The sequence below is a fragment of the Andrographis paniculata genome, unplaced genomic scaffold (assembly GCF_009805555.1).
Source record: "Andrographis paniculata isolate CXL003 unplaced genomic scaffold, ASM980555v1 Contig37END, whole genome shotgun sequence".
NCBI lineage: Eukaryota > Viridiplantae > Streptophyta > Magnoliopsida > Lamiales > Acanthaceae > Andrographis > Andrographis paniculata.
The window spans coordinates 7,303,635-7,318,477 of record NW_026137570.1 but is presented as its reverse complement, the minus strand read 5'-3'; the positions used below and the strand labels follow the sequence as shown (position 1 = coordinate 7,318,477).

The 14,843-nt window shown below is 27.6% G+C and overlaps 1 protein-coding gene and 1 long non-coding RNA gene across 4 annotated transcripts; one reads left to right on the top strand and one right to left on the bottom strand.

The window, feature by feature from the left end:
* Positions 1-5,061: 5,061 nt before the first annotated feature.
* Positions 5,062-6,429, bottom strand: LOC127250585 (pathogenesis-related protein STH-2-like). Its single transcript, XM_051273942.1, has 2 exons — positions 6,163-6,429; positions 5,062-5,570 (listed from the first exon to the last, which is right to left on the bottom strand). The coding sequence occupies exons 1-2, from the start codon at positions 6,344-6,346 to the stop codon at positions 5,272-5,274; spliced, it is 483 nt and encodes a 160-aa protein (XP_051129899.1). The 5' UTR covers positions 6,347-6,429; the 3' UTR covers positions 5,062-5,271.
* A 5,563-nt stretch (positions 6,430-11,992) lies between these two features.
* On the top strand, positions 11,993-14,238 carry LOC127250697 (uncharacterized). Of its 3 annotated transcripts, none has more exons than XR_007838762.1 (3): positions 11,993-12,132; positions 12,782-12,893; positions 13,567-14,238. It is a non-coding gene; the product is annotated as an uncharacterized LOC127250697 (long non-coding RNA). The 3 variants fall into 3 exon arrangements; XR_007838761.1 differs by having other exon boundaries at positions 12,020-12,275; XR_007838760.1 differs by having other exon boundaries at positions 12,001-12,893.
* The last annotated feature ends 605 nt before the right edge of the window (positions 14,239-14,843 follow it).

Sequence of the window (14,843 nt, the reverse complement as noted above, 5' to 3'; positions counted from 1 at the left end):
AAATAAAATAAAATAACCCCTTATAGCATGTGCACATAAATTATGAAACTTAGAAAATTGCATTATTTTCATAATTAGGGCCTACCCTAAAATAAACATAAACTCAAATTTAAACAATCTAAATCTATCAAATTTAAAACTAAAAACCTATGTTGGGAAAGTGATTTATCTAACAAAATATGTTCGAACACTTTAAAGGGTCAACTCCCTAAGCATGGACGGTTCACAATTATAACAACGTTTTGACAACGAAAGACAATGCAGAATATAAAACAACAATGTGACAAGGTGTTTGTTGACTCGGTTCGATTACCAACAAATCTACATCCGGAGATACCAATCCATGAGGAATTCCACTAACCAGTGTTGACTAAGGACACAAACAACCACAGCTCATTTAACTCTAACGCTTGTCATGGTTAACCCAAGAAAATACCTGATTAGGTTCGCATTGCTACAACTTCGTACTAACAATGACCACACGACAAAGAAGTCCAAAGCTTGATAATTCCCTCTGGTTGGAACTCCATTAATTTCGAACACGTTCGACATCTCCGGTTGATATCAGTGTAGAACACATATTTAAAATATAAAGAGTTGAATTGGATGGGTGGTGAGAGTTTTTCTCAATAATCTCCTTTCTAAAATTTGCACACCAACTCTTACACCCATCTTTTTTCTTTGGTTTTATATATTCTACGCATCCTTGGAAAGAACACACTTTACATTAATTTCCCTTAGCATATAAATGGATGGCACTTTACATTAATTTCCCTTAGCATAGAAATGGATGGAGTGTTTTCCAATGTTTCTGCACGACTCAGACCATCCGCAAATACCAAGTTGACTCTTATAGATATTTAATGGATTAGACACAATGGATAATACAAAGCATACGAATTCAGACTACAATATGATTGCAGAGACAGTCTTACTGCAACCTACGAATGCTGAAAAAGAAAAGGTTGCTGCAGCATGAAGAAAGCCAGTTGAATCATATGCCAAAATAAACTTAGGAAGTGTTTATTCACAATCTATAACCATAGATTTTCTTTTATGTGAAATGATTTTATTACCAAAGAAAACTTGATTTCATGATATTTTAACCCATAAAATTAATCTCTTCCGCTGATTTGTAATATAATCCGACAGCTTGAATTCAATCTAACATAGATAGATTCGGCATCAAACCCTAATTCATATGCATAGATATCAATATAATATTTAAAAATAAGATTATCTTTTAATATAATATAAAAATATATATTTGATTTAATTTTAAAAAAATATATATATATATATAAATAAACAAATCAAATCCAAACATACAAGTAAAAGTAGGCTCTAAATTGTTCTATATTCGAGCCAATTTATCGTGTTATATATATATATATATATGTGATACAATACTCATACTCATTATATAGTCATTCGAATCCTTTCGTTCCATTAGATCCTCATTGTTTGAAAACTCTCAGTTTTCTTTTTCTCTAAAATTCAAGGCCTTAAGCAAACAATTTTGAAAGTTTTGACACTAATCATCAACAACCGCGTCATATCGAATACTAGTTTTAAGTACCTCTATTCAAACGAATTTTGGCAATCTGATGGCGCAATTGGACAATTATTTCGACCAAGTTTCGGTAACAATCGAGGAAACAACAACCTCCAGCATTGTTTATAGTCGTACGAAGGTCTCGACGGAACTCACCGTTTTCTTTGAACTCACGTGTAGGTGCTTTATTGACCTATGGCTTTTGGTGGTGGTCGATGACCAAGAATTAGACACCAGGCCAATGTACATAGGTCAGGTTATCCAGTCCATACCGTCGATCAAAATTTCGATTAGCAAAAATCACTTCGGCCTCAGCCCCGAAGAATTTCTGGAAATTTTTGAAATAAAACTCAAGCATTGGCCTATTAATTTCGAGGGACAAACACTCGTTATAGAATCCGCAGTCGATAATTTAATTTCAGTCTTTAGACGGAAGCCTCCGAATTCAAATGACTACAGAAAAATATGGATATACTGCCCCGTTAGGGTCCATCTTAAACAGACCATGAAAGAAAGGCTCGAGGCGGAGATGGATTTGGTGTTTCTGCAATCTGCCGAGGAAGAGGAGGAAGAGGAGGCACACATGATGTTTTCGGCTGCCAAGTTTTCTATTGAGTCGTCGTTAAATGAGGCTGTGATGACGGATGATTCGAAAGAGATTTGCATTATTTGCTTGGAAGTGATGCGACACGAAGCAACGTGGATGCCGTGCTTGCATTTGTTCCACGGAGATTGCGTAAAGAAGTGGCTGAGGACGAGCCATTGTTGCCCTGTTTGTCGTTTCGAGTTACCGATGGAAAATTGAGAGTTTTCATTGCCCTATTTTATAAAATTTGCTTCGAGTTACGGACGGAAAATTGAGAGTTTTCATTACCCTATTTTATAAAATTTGCGTTATTGTTATTACTATTACGATCATTTATATAACTTTTTTTGTTTCTATAAGAACTCTTGTTTTTTTATAATTTGGATGATTAAATAAATAGTGATCAAATATTTAACTTATATTTAAGACTAAATTTCGATAAGTAAGAAATAGATGAGTTTATTGAAAAAATATTTAGTTCATATCAATAAAATATAAGTTTTTAGGTTTTCATAAATTAGTTTTCATGTGGGCTATTTTTTTTCATGGAGCAAACACTTTATCCAACTTTAAATGGATCTGGAGGTGTCTGATTTAGCGACCCATGTAATTTTACGTTAGAAATTGTGTTAGAGATTGTGTCTGCATTCGAAAATAGGAGCTTTATTGAGAGTGGCGGCAACAATGTCAGATAAGCAATTGTTATGTGCAAAACAGAAGCTCAGTCAAAAGCAACAGCGGCAACGACGACAAAGCAATTGTTATTTGTGTTTTTGTGAGAGTTTTTGCTTGTATTCAAGAATATGAGCTTTGTTGAGAGCGGCGGAAGTAATATCAGACGAATAACTGTTAGGTACAAGAACAGGAGCAATTGTTATATGCGCTTGTGTTCAATTTTTTGTCAAACTATTTTAACGCTTTAACCCACACCCTCTTTAGAGTGAACAACTTGGCAGACCTAAAATTTAAGAAGGGTTCATATTTGAAAATTTTAACCTATTATTATTATATATATTAAATTTAAAATTTTATTTTATATATAATTCATAATTAATTAATTCAATTGTAATTGTAAAATTTAAATGTTAACCAGATATTTTTCAAATCTGTATCTCTTTTTTCTAACCATATCTACCTATTAATATTACTTATTTTTTCATGATGATAAATTCTGTACTCATGAGGCTGTTACTTGCCTTACAGGGTATTAGGTTCAGCTTATCCAGTGCACACAGTTTATCCAATGCGCATTTTTGGGTAGCGGCTGCGGATTCCTACGTCATAAAATAAATAAATAAATAAAATAATTTTCTCTTGTGAGATTTATTATTATATTATGATGATATTATTTTAAAAATATATTTATTATATGTTTATAGGGTCTATAATTTAATTTATACTCAGAGCTTGTAAAAATCCGTACCGGCCCTAAATTACGTTGTACAAATTAATTATACTATATTAATATATTTAGCTTAAAAAATAAGTAGAAGCCAAAATCAGATTCTATTTGATTTTGTATTTGGATCAATCATTATAAAATCATATTAAAAAAAAAAAAAAAAACTGTTTGGATGTATTTAAATTGTTAAAATTACTCAAAATGACATATTGTTAATGTAATTGTATTTTTCTATTAAAAATTTATAATTTATTTTTAAATTTTATTAATTATATTTAAATATTTTAAATTAAAGTATAAAAAAATTATTTATTTGTATTTTGAAAATTTAATTTAAGGATAATATATAAATTAAAAATAAAATTACAATCTAATATTAAATTATTTCTATTTTACAATTTATTTTATAATTTATAAATTATATTTAATAATTTTAGTACAACTAAAAAATGTATACACTCCCATTTAAATTAAGTACCTCAATTATAATTTTAAATTTTACTTCTAAGTATAAATATAAATTAAACATAGTAATTTAATTATATTTTTTAAAATTTTATTAAAATATAATATATAAATTAATTATTTTTATATTACTAGTATTGTATATTATTATTAAAGATAAAATAGTAATTTTAACTGAAAAGTACTTCTGATTTATGTTTATAAAAAAAAAAAAAAAAATTCAGCTTCAAATATATTTATGTTTTTGGACATAAATTAATTCAAACAGATATAAAGTGATTAAGCAGAAGTAAAAGCTCTTACTAAAAACCAATCCAAATGACCTAAATATATTTGTCATTGTATTTCACTTCCTATTCTCAATTTGGAATATTTATAAATATTTTTGTTAAAATCAGAATTTTGATTATTTATTGAATGTATTTTTTTTTTATTCACTTAAATTATTTATAAATAATAGTACAAAACATTTCTAATTAGTCGACAATTCGGTTAACCCATATGTCATTGTTTGAACTTGAATAGTAAAAATTTTGAACTGACTGAAATAATTGTATAATGTGATATAAATCGATATTGATGTGATATTTTAAATTTAAATTTAAAATTAATTTTTAGTATAATATAAATAATAAAGAATATATATTTGATTTGATATTTTTTAGGGAATTTTTTTTTATGAATAATAGAAATTTGAGAAAATTTGATAAAAGAACACACTTTAAGTGTACACGCAGCTCATGACAGAAAATATCGATTTCTCTATTCGTTATCAATAATACGTAATTTGAAATTCTATAAAATGTAAATTTGTATTATATATGTAGTCATATTTCTCTAATTGTATATCCAACCCGGAACTGAAGCTGATATTTTCGCCGCTACATCTTCTCTTGCTTCATAGCCACCGCTAACAAAATATTATGAGGTTAACATTTTGAAAGCTTAGTAGCATATACTATATTGATAATTGTCGTTGATTTTTTCCTTAAATTTTTTTTTCTGATGTCAACTTGTTGTGTCGAATCGGAGAAAATTCATACATATCATCCATATATTGCTACAATTTGCATAAATAAAAATTCCAAATATTACACAAAGCGAGTTTCAACAAGATCACACATATTACACGTACAAACCACCGATCAAATCGATATTCCCTTATTGATTTTAATTAAACAACACACAAGTATAGGAAGGCAACAAACTGAATTTTTTATCGTCTTTATTGAACAATTACTCGGTAGGAAGCCAAATAAGTGATCAAGTGCACGCGTGAGGATTGTCGATGAGGTACACTTCGCAAGTCTTGTAGAGTCCAAACACTTGTTCCTTGAAATCATTTATCTCGTCATCGGTGAGATCATAATCCCCCTTAGTGTGATAATCGCTTTTCATTTTTACTACACACCCTCCATCGTCGGATGCCTCAAACTTGATATCATAAGAGATTTTCTCGACCTTGTCACCAAGCCCATCTCCTTCGTACCATGTATTCTTGCACGTGTAGTTCACGGGATCAATGTGTTCAAACTTGGTCTTCGCATGCTTCATATGAGGACCTATGTAATATCATTGTATCGTCATAATTTAGCAAGTTATTTTCATTAAAAGTATCAAGTGAAAGCTCGATCGCTTCATTATTTGTTTTTTTTTAAAAAAAAAAAAGCGAGGAATGACAATAGAACAAATATGAAAAATTCAACAATTTCAACATGGTATGTAGTTTAATTTACTATGAGTGATAGAACTACGGGTTTTTTCAGCAAGTTGTACAATTGTCGATGAATATTAATAAAAATATAAAATATATGCAAACGTACTCATATAATGTAAATATTATAAACTCTATTTTTTCGCAACAATTCAATTACATAAAATATTATTTTTTATATTATCGACACAACTCTCCATACCTCACACTAAAAAACACTTCAAACTGAAATACTAAACAAACACACTACGACTTTAGTATAATTTAAGAGATTTTCTGATCCCGCCTATTAAACGGGATATACTAATCATAAACATTAATATAACAAGTTTTGACAATTCAAAATAGAGATATATATACTTAAAAATAGATATATAAAATATTTCATCCATCGTAGTCACTTATAGTAAATTATTAATAAGGAGAAGCTAATTAACCACCTGCAAAAATTGTCTTAACTGTATGACCGGAAACGAGTGAACCTCCTTCAACTACTTCAAGACTCTTGATCGCATCGGGGCAAGCCTTGGGGAGGATATCGTGGGCGTCGGTTATTGTAGCCTTGAATAGTCTAGAGGGCGACACCTTTGTCTTAAGCTCGTGGAAAAAAGTCTTGATACCCATACTAGCAAAGGGTTTCGATTTTTCGGACAAGAATGTTTAAGATTTTTAGGTTGTGTTGTGCAAGAATGTGAGAAACTAATCCTCGAATTTATAGCAATGAAGATCACCATTGCCAAAACAATGTACATTACTCGATTTTTAAATAACAAATTTAAGAAAGACTTTCAAGATGTAATAGTTTATCTTTTAGGGTTTTTAATTTTTTTGGTCTTGAGAAGGGTTGATATGTCTTCTTTCGAAGCTATTTTATTTTGATTATTTGGTAAAAGTCAAGTTTCGTATGAGTTAGAATAGATTGGGTAAAAGATCTTTATGTCACATATTTATAAGAATAATCACAATTTGTCCATTTTTAATATGTGAATTCCATATATAATATTAATCCTCTAGATATATCCTTAATTACTTGTGTCCAAAAAGGAGGCTAAGGTTGATTTATTATATTTAAAAAAATATTGCAAGAAAATTGTTATTTAAAAAAATATATATGTGTATATTGTAAGAAAATTGTGGTTGTGTTTCGTAAGAAAAAAAAATACTCCCTCTATTGTCCAAATCTTTTTTTTTTATCATCTAAATTTATTATCGTTTTCTTTTTTAGTAAAAAAAATAATATTTTTCTTAACTCAAATAAGAACAAATTTCTATTCTTACTTATTTTTCTTAAAATTCATGTCCGTAAAATGAACATACGATTTGACAAGGATGGAGTAATGTATTTTTATTAGTAGTACAATATTGAATAGTGAAATTTTGATTTTGAAACCAAAGCAAACAAATATGTTATTTTAAATATTTCATAGTATATAGTAATATTCCTCTAGATAGTATTATTCATTAACTTTAGGGTGTTTGTTCGGGGGTTTGGATTTTGAGTTCAGATTCGAATAGTAAAAATTATGAATTTGAATAGTTGTATGATGTGATATAAATAGGCGTTGATGTGATGTTTTGAATATAAAATTGATTTTTAGTATAATATAAAAAATAAAAAATAGGTGTTTGATTTGATATTTTTGGGGAAAAAAATAGAATGAATAGCGTATTTAAAAAATATATATTGCAAGAAATTTATTGTTTAAAAATAATTTTATATTAATTCCAAATAACGATTTTTAATCATAATTATTTTATAATATTGAAATAAAAGTCGATTTTGAAGAAAATGTGTTAAGTCTAATGATAATTGATTTTGATAATTAAGTAATTACTTTAATTGAGTTTAGGTAATAGTAGAAAAATAATTAAGTGATAATATTAGTTAAATGAGATGGCTGTCTATTACTATATTAAATGATATATTTAAGAGTACCTAACTCCATATTTATTTTAATTTTATTGTATATCATAAATTTATTTATAGCAATTTGTGATGGTGTATTTTAATAATTTAAACCCTTGTATTCAATAGTTATGCTTGGTCGTGGGCTGCTGGTAATAGGGTTTTAATAGATTATAGAATTTGTAGTGGATATTAATTATTCAACTTTAAGGTGTAGGTATTTATAAATAAATTGGGTTAAAGTGATAATTAGTGTCCCCAAATTCACCCCCCCCCCCCAAAAAAATTTGAATCAACACTGGAGTAACGCTGTTACTCCACTCTATTTTTGGAGTGGAGTTTTTGTGATATTTTTTATATTTTTGATATTTTTTTATGTATTGTGTAATTTTAATTTTTTTAGTAGATGATATATAATTTTATATTTTTAAAAGTTGTATGTAATTTTATTTTTTTTGAAAAATAATGTATAATTTTATTTTTTTAAAGTGATATAATTTTATTTTTTAAATTGATATATAATTTTACTGTTTGAAAAGTGATATAATTTTTATTTTTTTAAAAGTGATGTAATTTTATTTTTTAAATTAACGTGTAATTTTACTTTGTAAAAAGTTATGTTTAATTATTATGATCATATTTGTCTTGATAGCATTTAATTATTTATTTAAAATTATTTTATTTGTAATAGTTATTACTTATAAATGTTAATTTTTATATATGTAATTTTTAAATAATTTATAAATTATATGTATATGGATCTAATGTAAAAATAAATTAAAGTTGGGGTGTAATTTATAAATATGAAAAGTTATATAAAATAATATAAAAGAAGAATATATATGGAAAATATAAAAGAAGAATATATATGGAATATATTTTTAGAGTAAAAATTGAAGTTTATGGTTGGAGTAAAATTACAGTAGATCAATTGCAATTTTACTGTAGCAACTAAAAAAATGGAGTTGGGGGTTGAAGATGACCTTCATACTGCATTAATTGGTGCTTCGATTTTGTATTTAATGAATCACTGTAAAAATAATTTTAGATGTAATAAAATTGAAAATCGTTAAAATTATATGTTATTAATATAATTGTATTTTTTATAAAATTTTTATAATTTATTTTTAATTGTAGTAATTATATTTAAAGATTTTAAATTAAATTAAAAAAAATATTCTTTAATTTTGTTATTTATATTCTAAAATTTTAATGTAAGGATAATATATAATTTAAAAATAAAATTACAATTTAATACTATTAAACTAATTGTATTGTACAATTTTTTTTTAAAAAAAACTATAAATTAATAATTTTAATATAATTAAAAAATTTATATACTCCTGTTTAAATTTGTTATCTCAATTATAATTTTAATTCAAATATAATATATCAATTAAAAGTAATAATATAATTATATTTTTTAAGTTTTATTAAAATATAATATATCAATTAATTATTTTTATATTATATTATAGTATAGTATAGTATTTATTATTATTATTATTATTATTAAAGATAAAACAGTAATTTCTTATTCAAAAAGTTGTTTTCAATATGTTTGTAAAAATATTTTTCAATTTCAAAAGTTACTTCTATTTTTGTTATGTACGAAACTTGAAAAACAGTATACGCATTATCTTATGTTTTTATTATTTGGTAATGCATCAAAATTACACATTTGTCACACAATAACATATTCGATCGTATAACTTTCAATATATGTGATTTTCAAATTTACTAATGCATTAAATATCTACTCAACTTTGCAAGGATATGCAAGCTAAGTGTCGTCTTTGTATATATATATATTTTTTATTTTTATTTATTATTACTTTATTGGATTGCACACTCAAGTCTCAAATTGAAAAATTAGAAAAGGAATTCACACTTTATAAATCTCACCTGAACTCAGCATTGGTTGTTGGTGTAGGAAATCCTAGTTAATATTATACTAGTGTTGAGTTGGTATAGTTCTAATATATTTAATTTTTATATTTTATTTATAAATTATATTTTTTTATAAAATATCATATCAAAATACTCTCTCTGTTCCATTGGAATTGAACCCCTTTGATTAGGGATAAGGTATTTAAGGTGAGGATGTTTCATTAGTTAATAATAATTAGTCATGATATTATTATATATTATTTTTTGTATAATTAATAACATTTATAGTTTTAAAATAAATTTAATATATATGATTAAAAAAATTAAAATATATGTTTAAATATTTAAAAATTATATATCAATTAAAAAAATATATACAATATGAATATCATTTTTTTAAGAGAATAAAATCTATAATACAAGTAAATAAAAAATATTTTTGTTTATTTATAATTAACATAAATCAATTTTATAAAAGATGTGTAGTTTTAAATATAGATAAAAATATTTTTTTTTTGAAGAGATAGACAGAAATAAAGGAGTTTTAAGTGATCCTACGTCATTTATGATGTTGTACGTTATGTAGTTAATTAAGTTGATTTATATTTGTTAAATATGTTTTAGTTTAATAATTTTTAAAAAAAATAGAAAAGTTTCGATTGTTACGGGACAAACAAAAATGAAATAGTGTCAATTATGGTGGGACGAAGGGAGTATTATTTAAATACAAATTCAAATTCAAAATTCCAAACAAAGTAAAAAAAACAATACGGCTTTTAATTAAAGTTTGCAAATGATATCAAAGAAGTTAACATTGATTTTGTTTACCTCAATACTCATTAAAAAAGATCATCAACGCAATTTTCTATAATTTGTAAAATGGAAATGCTTTGTATAGAAAACTTAGCTATATATAAAAAAATTAATGATTCTTGTCATCACCACATCACAATCATGTCTTGCAAACTTGTAATAATTGTTCAAATTTTCTTATTTCTACTGGTTTGCGGTAAGTTGCGACAATATTTTTATTTGAATAGTAATTTTTTTTAGTGTACAATATATTGTACGGACTACGTATTGAAGATATTTGAAAAAGAATTACGTACGCCAAGAAAATTGATTTAAAACTAGTTATTTTCTTTGTTCAGATAGAAATATGGTGACGCCGAGAAAACCAGGTCTATGCGAGTCATCAAGCGGGCTCTTTAGGGGTTTATGTTTTGACGACCGGAATTGTGAGTTGATTTGTAACCGGGAAAAGGCCATATTTGGAAGATGCAAATTCTTCGTGTGCAAATGTTATAGAAAGTGTAAGAAAAGTGTGAAAGGAGATGAAAATGGTGGTGGCGGCGGAGATGGTGGAAGTGGTGCAGCTGCCGCCGGAGCTGGTGGCAGTACAGGTGGCATAGATGGTGGAAGTGAAATGCATGATTGGGTATTTGATAATAAGTAGATTATTTGATATTGAAGCATAAATTCTTCCATTGTATAATTATGAAGTTTAATTGGAGTAAATTGTTCAAATAATTGACAATAATTACTGTTTATTCTTTATATTTTGTCTATTTTCATGTGTTCCATCAAAACATATCCCATAAGTATGTATGTTAATTATTTGAAACAATTCTTATTGCAAAAAATCGACATTCATGGCCTAATTGATGTTAGTCTGTCGGTATCGACATTAGAACGAGTTTTTCAGTCTATTCAAGAAAATGTTCGGGTTGGTCTTGCGGAACAATCCAAATTTGGAATTATTGTGACGAACTAATGAGTGCAATAAAAAAAATAAAAAGAAGCGGTAGTAGGATGACAATTGATCGAGTATAGGTCGGGTTCAGCCGAACTCAAGACCCGTCTCGAATAATTCTTGTTGAACTCGAAACCCGAACTGATTCGATTATACCTGGACCCGACCCAAACAATACCCGATGGATTCCAAATTCTTTTATAATTCTTAAAATTTAACTCAAAATTGAACATTATTAACATGGAGCTGATATATATATATATATTAAAATTTATATATTTTATTTAAAAATATTATAATAAAATAATAAGAAAATGAATAAACTAAACTAAAAATATATTTCTAATATAATTTATATCATTATTTTTTTTTCATATATATTATTAATATATTAATAGGCTCATATCCGAGTAGAGTCCATCTTTGAACTCGAGACCTAACCCAATCCCGACGAAGGTATACTATACCTGACTTGGATCCGATACCCAAATAATTGAATTCGATTCCAAAAAAATGAGTCGAATCTAGATCGTATCTCGGATCTATCCAGACCTATTGCCATCCTAGATGGCAGGTAGCCTGAAAAGTGAGCACAAGTGATTATGAGTAATTTTGTTAATTATTTTTATCAAATAAATTTTTACATACCCTTTGAATCTTTGATATCCAAATCCCTTTTTCAAGCCGAATACAAAGCCCATAATTTTCTATTGAGCTGTTGCCCTGACCCAAGCCCAACCCTTTCATTTCTTTCCAGCAATTTTCATGTCGCCAAAACCCTAAACCCTACCATCGATTTTCCTATAAGAACTCCACACAAACAGGGCAGCCATCTCATTCAAGCCCTAATTCGTGAGCGAGGTACGTTTTCAATTTCCATTGCAATTCACGTTTGTAATCGTCATCGCATTTCACGTGTTTGCGCGACGGGGATGGACGGTAGGCTCAGTAGGCTGCCGTCGGCAAGTGTGGAGGATACGGCATAGCTTGCAATTTAAATCCTGGTTTGCTTTGGCTAGGAAATCTTTTTTTATGCTAATTGTTTTCTTATTCGCTGTTTCTCGTATTTCGATCCATTCTTTGCTTTACTCATTAGAAACTTGTTGTTTTACTTGTTCTTAATTGGAGATTAATGATTTGGTTGTGAATTTTATTGGTGTTTCGTTTTTCTGCTTGCGATAGATTGCCGGAAATAGCACTCGACAAAATTGGTATTGGGTGTCTAGGGTTTCTACAGTGAAGTTTAGAACTGCTGTAGAGCTAGAAATACATTTCCCCAAATGTTAAGTTTTCAGATCCAATCGACACAATATGGCTATGTCAAGAGATACAGATGTTTTCAATTTTCTTATTGATACTTTATTTTATCATTAAATTCAATTTTTTTATATGAAAAAACAGCTCAAAATGTGATATTTTTGGAAAAATCATTGATAAATTGTGTTGAGACTTTCAAATGTTAGTTGGGAATATCACATATTGAATCTCAACTTTCGACATTTCGTTGCAGCTCGTAATATATATTCAACCTTATCGCCAGGCTTTAGTCATGTGTCCATCTCGACTAGATAGTGCTGATACAGTTACAAGTCTGGAACATGGAAATGTATCCCTCGTTACAGGTGTGGTTATTTGTATTATGCTTACACCTGCTCCATTAGGATACTAAATCTTTTCAAAACATTGGATTCAATTAATACTGTTTTATTCATCTCCCGAGAATTCCCTTCAATGATTCTTGGAAAATACTAGGCTTTATGTATTTAGGGGATAGGTTACTCCTATTCAGTGTGTTGTATCAACTTTCATCATATGTTGTATTTGTAGTATATTAACATACTCTCTCTGTTTCAACTCAAAGTATAATTTTTATCATCTTCGTCCGTCTCACTTTATAGTATCTTTTTCTTATTTTAGTAAAAGAAATCTTACACTCATATCAAAATACTTTTAATTTTTATTTAAATTCCAAACATACCATTACACATACAATTACTTTAGACATAAATTTAAAAAGCAAAAACGTCAAAATTTTTTACACTCTTTCAATAACTAATAAAATACTATTATTTCTTAATTTACTACAAAGTTTCAAGTGGCTCTTTTGGAGCGGGACGGGGGAGTATATATTATGTTGTCAATTTATACCTTTTGTGTTGTTGATATATATGTTGTGTGTTGTTAGCACAATATCGACAGCCATGATTTAGATGCTGGTTAGGGATGGTCTTGATGCAATGTATCCTATTTGGTTAGGTTACATGAGCAAGATGACATGATAATTCCTTAAACCAGGTACATGAATTGAACAGCCAAATCATTTTATCGAGCGGGATCTCCCATTTTGAATCTCACTTTTCGCAATTTGGCACAGGTTTCCCCTTTGAGAATTTCTTTTTCTAATGATCTTTTATCGGACTTTTTTACCTCCAGGCGTTAGTCATGTATCCATATTCATATAATTGTGCTGATACAGTTACATGTCTGGAACATTGTTTTTGTGATCCCTCGTTACAGGTGTTGCTTTTTCCGTTTCGTGCTTACACCTGCTCCATAAGGATCACACATCTTTAATCTTGGTAGTAAGGTTTTTCCTTTTTTTTTTTTTTCTCATAAAGTTGGATTTTAAATTGTATTTTAAATAAGTTTTGTGTAATTATATACCTTTTCCATCCATGACATTTGTGCTTATTTTGGCTGAATATTGATTTTAATGAATATATGTTTATGTTAGTTGACTTTGATGTAATTAGTGGTATTTTAACAAGTATATGTGAGTTAAATGAGGTTAGAGAAAACTTTTGATAATTGGGTAAATAGTAGTGATATATTTGTAAATAAGTCTGTAATGTTGATGGGTATAGATTGATAAATGTGTAAATAATTATTTGCTATAAATAAAATAAAAGGAAAATTCTGGACAAAAAAAAAAAAAAGAATGAGTGAAGATTTGTTTGAAAGAGATATTTTTTATGGTATAAGAAATTATGTAATTAATACAAATTAACAAGTGTGTTAAATTTTTTGAGAAAATGTATTTTTTTGGGAATTGTGGATTAACACAAATGTTTGTGTAATCTTGAAATCCAGTCCCTAACAGCTTTTTATTGTATACAGGGCAGTTAGGTGCATATTATTACTATTAGGGCTAATTACCATAGTTCCAAGTAGTATATGAATAACTACTTATGACCAAAATTAAATTAATATATATTGTGTGAGTTGTTAGGTCGGTGTTATATATTACTCACTTTGTCCTTCGTTGGATGTTTGAGTCACTTTATACCCAAAAATTTAAGATAAGTATAATTAATTATTCTATAATATAAATAATCATAAATTAAGATTAAAATAATTAATTAGTTTAATTAAAATTAAAAAAAATTAAATTAGAAATTTTAAAATGAAATAAAAGTGTATGATCATTTTTAAAAAATAGAAAAGTGACATGGGATGGGATATAGGATGGACAGATGTGGATATGGTAGGTGGGACGCCCAATCCTTAGCTGGCTTACTGGATCGATCTAATTCCTTTAACTCAAATCTAATTCCATCTTTCCAAACGTTAAG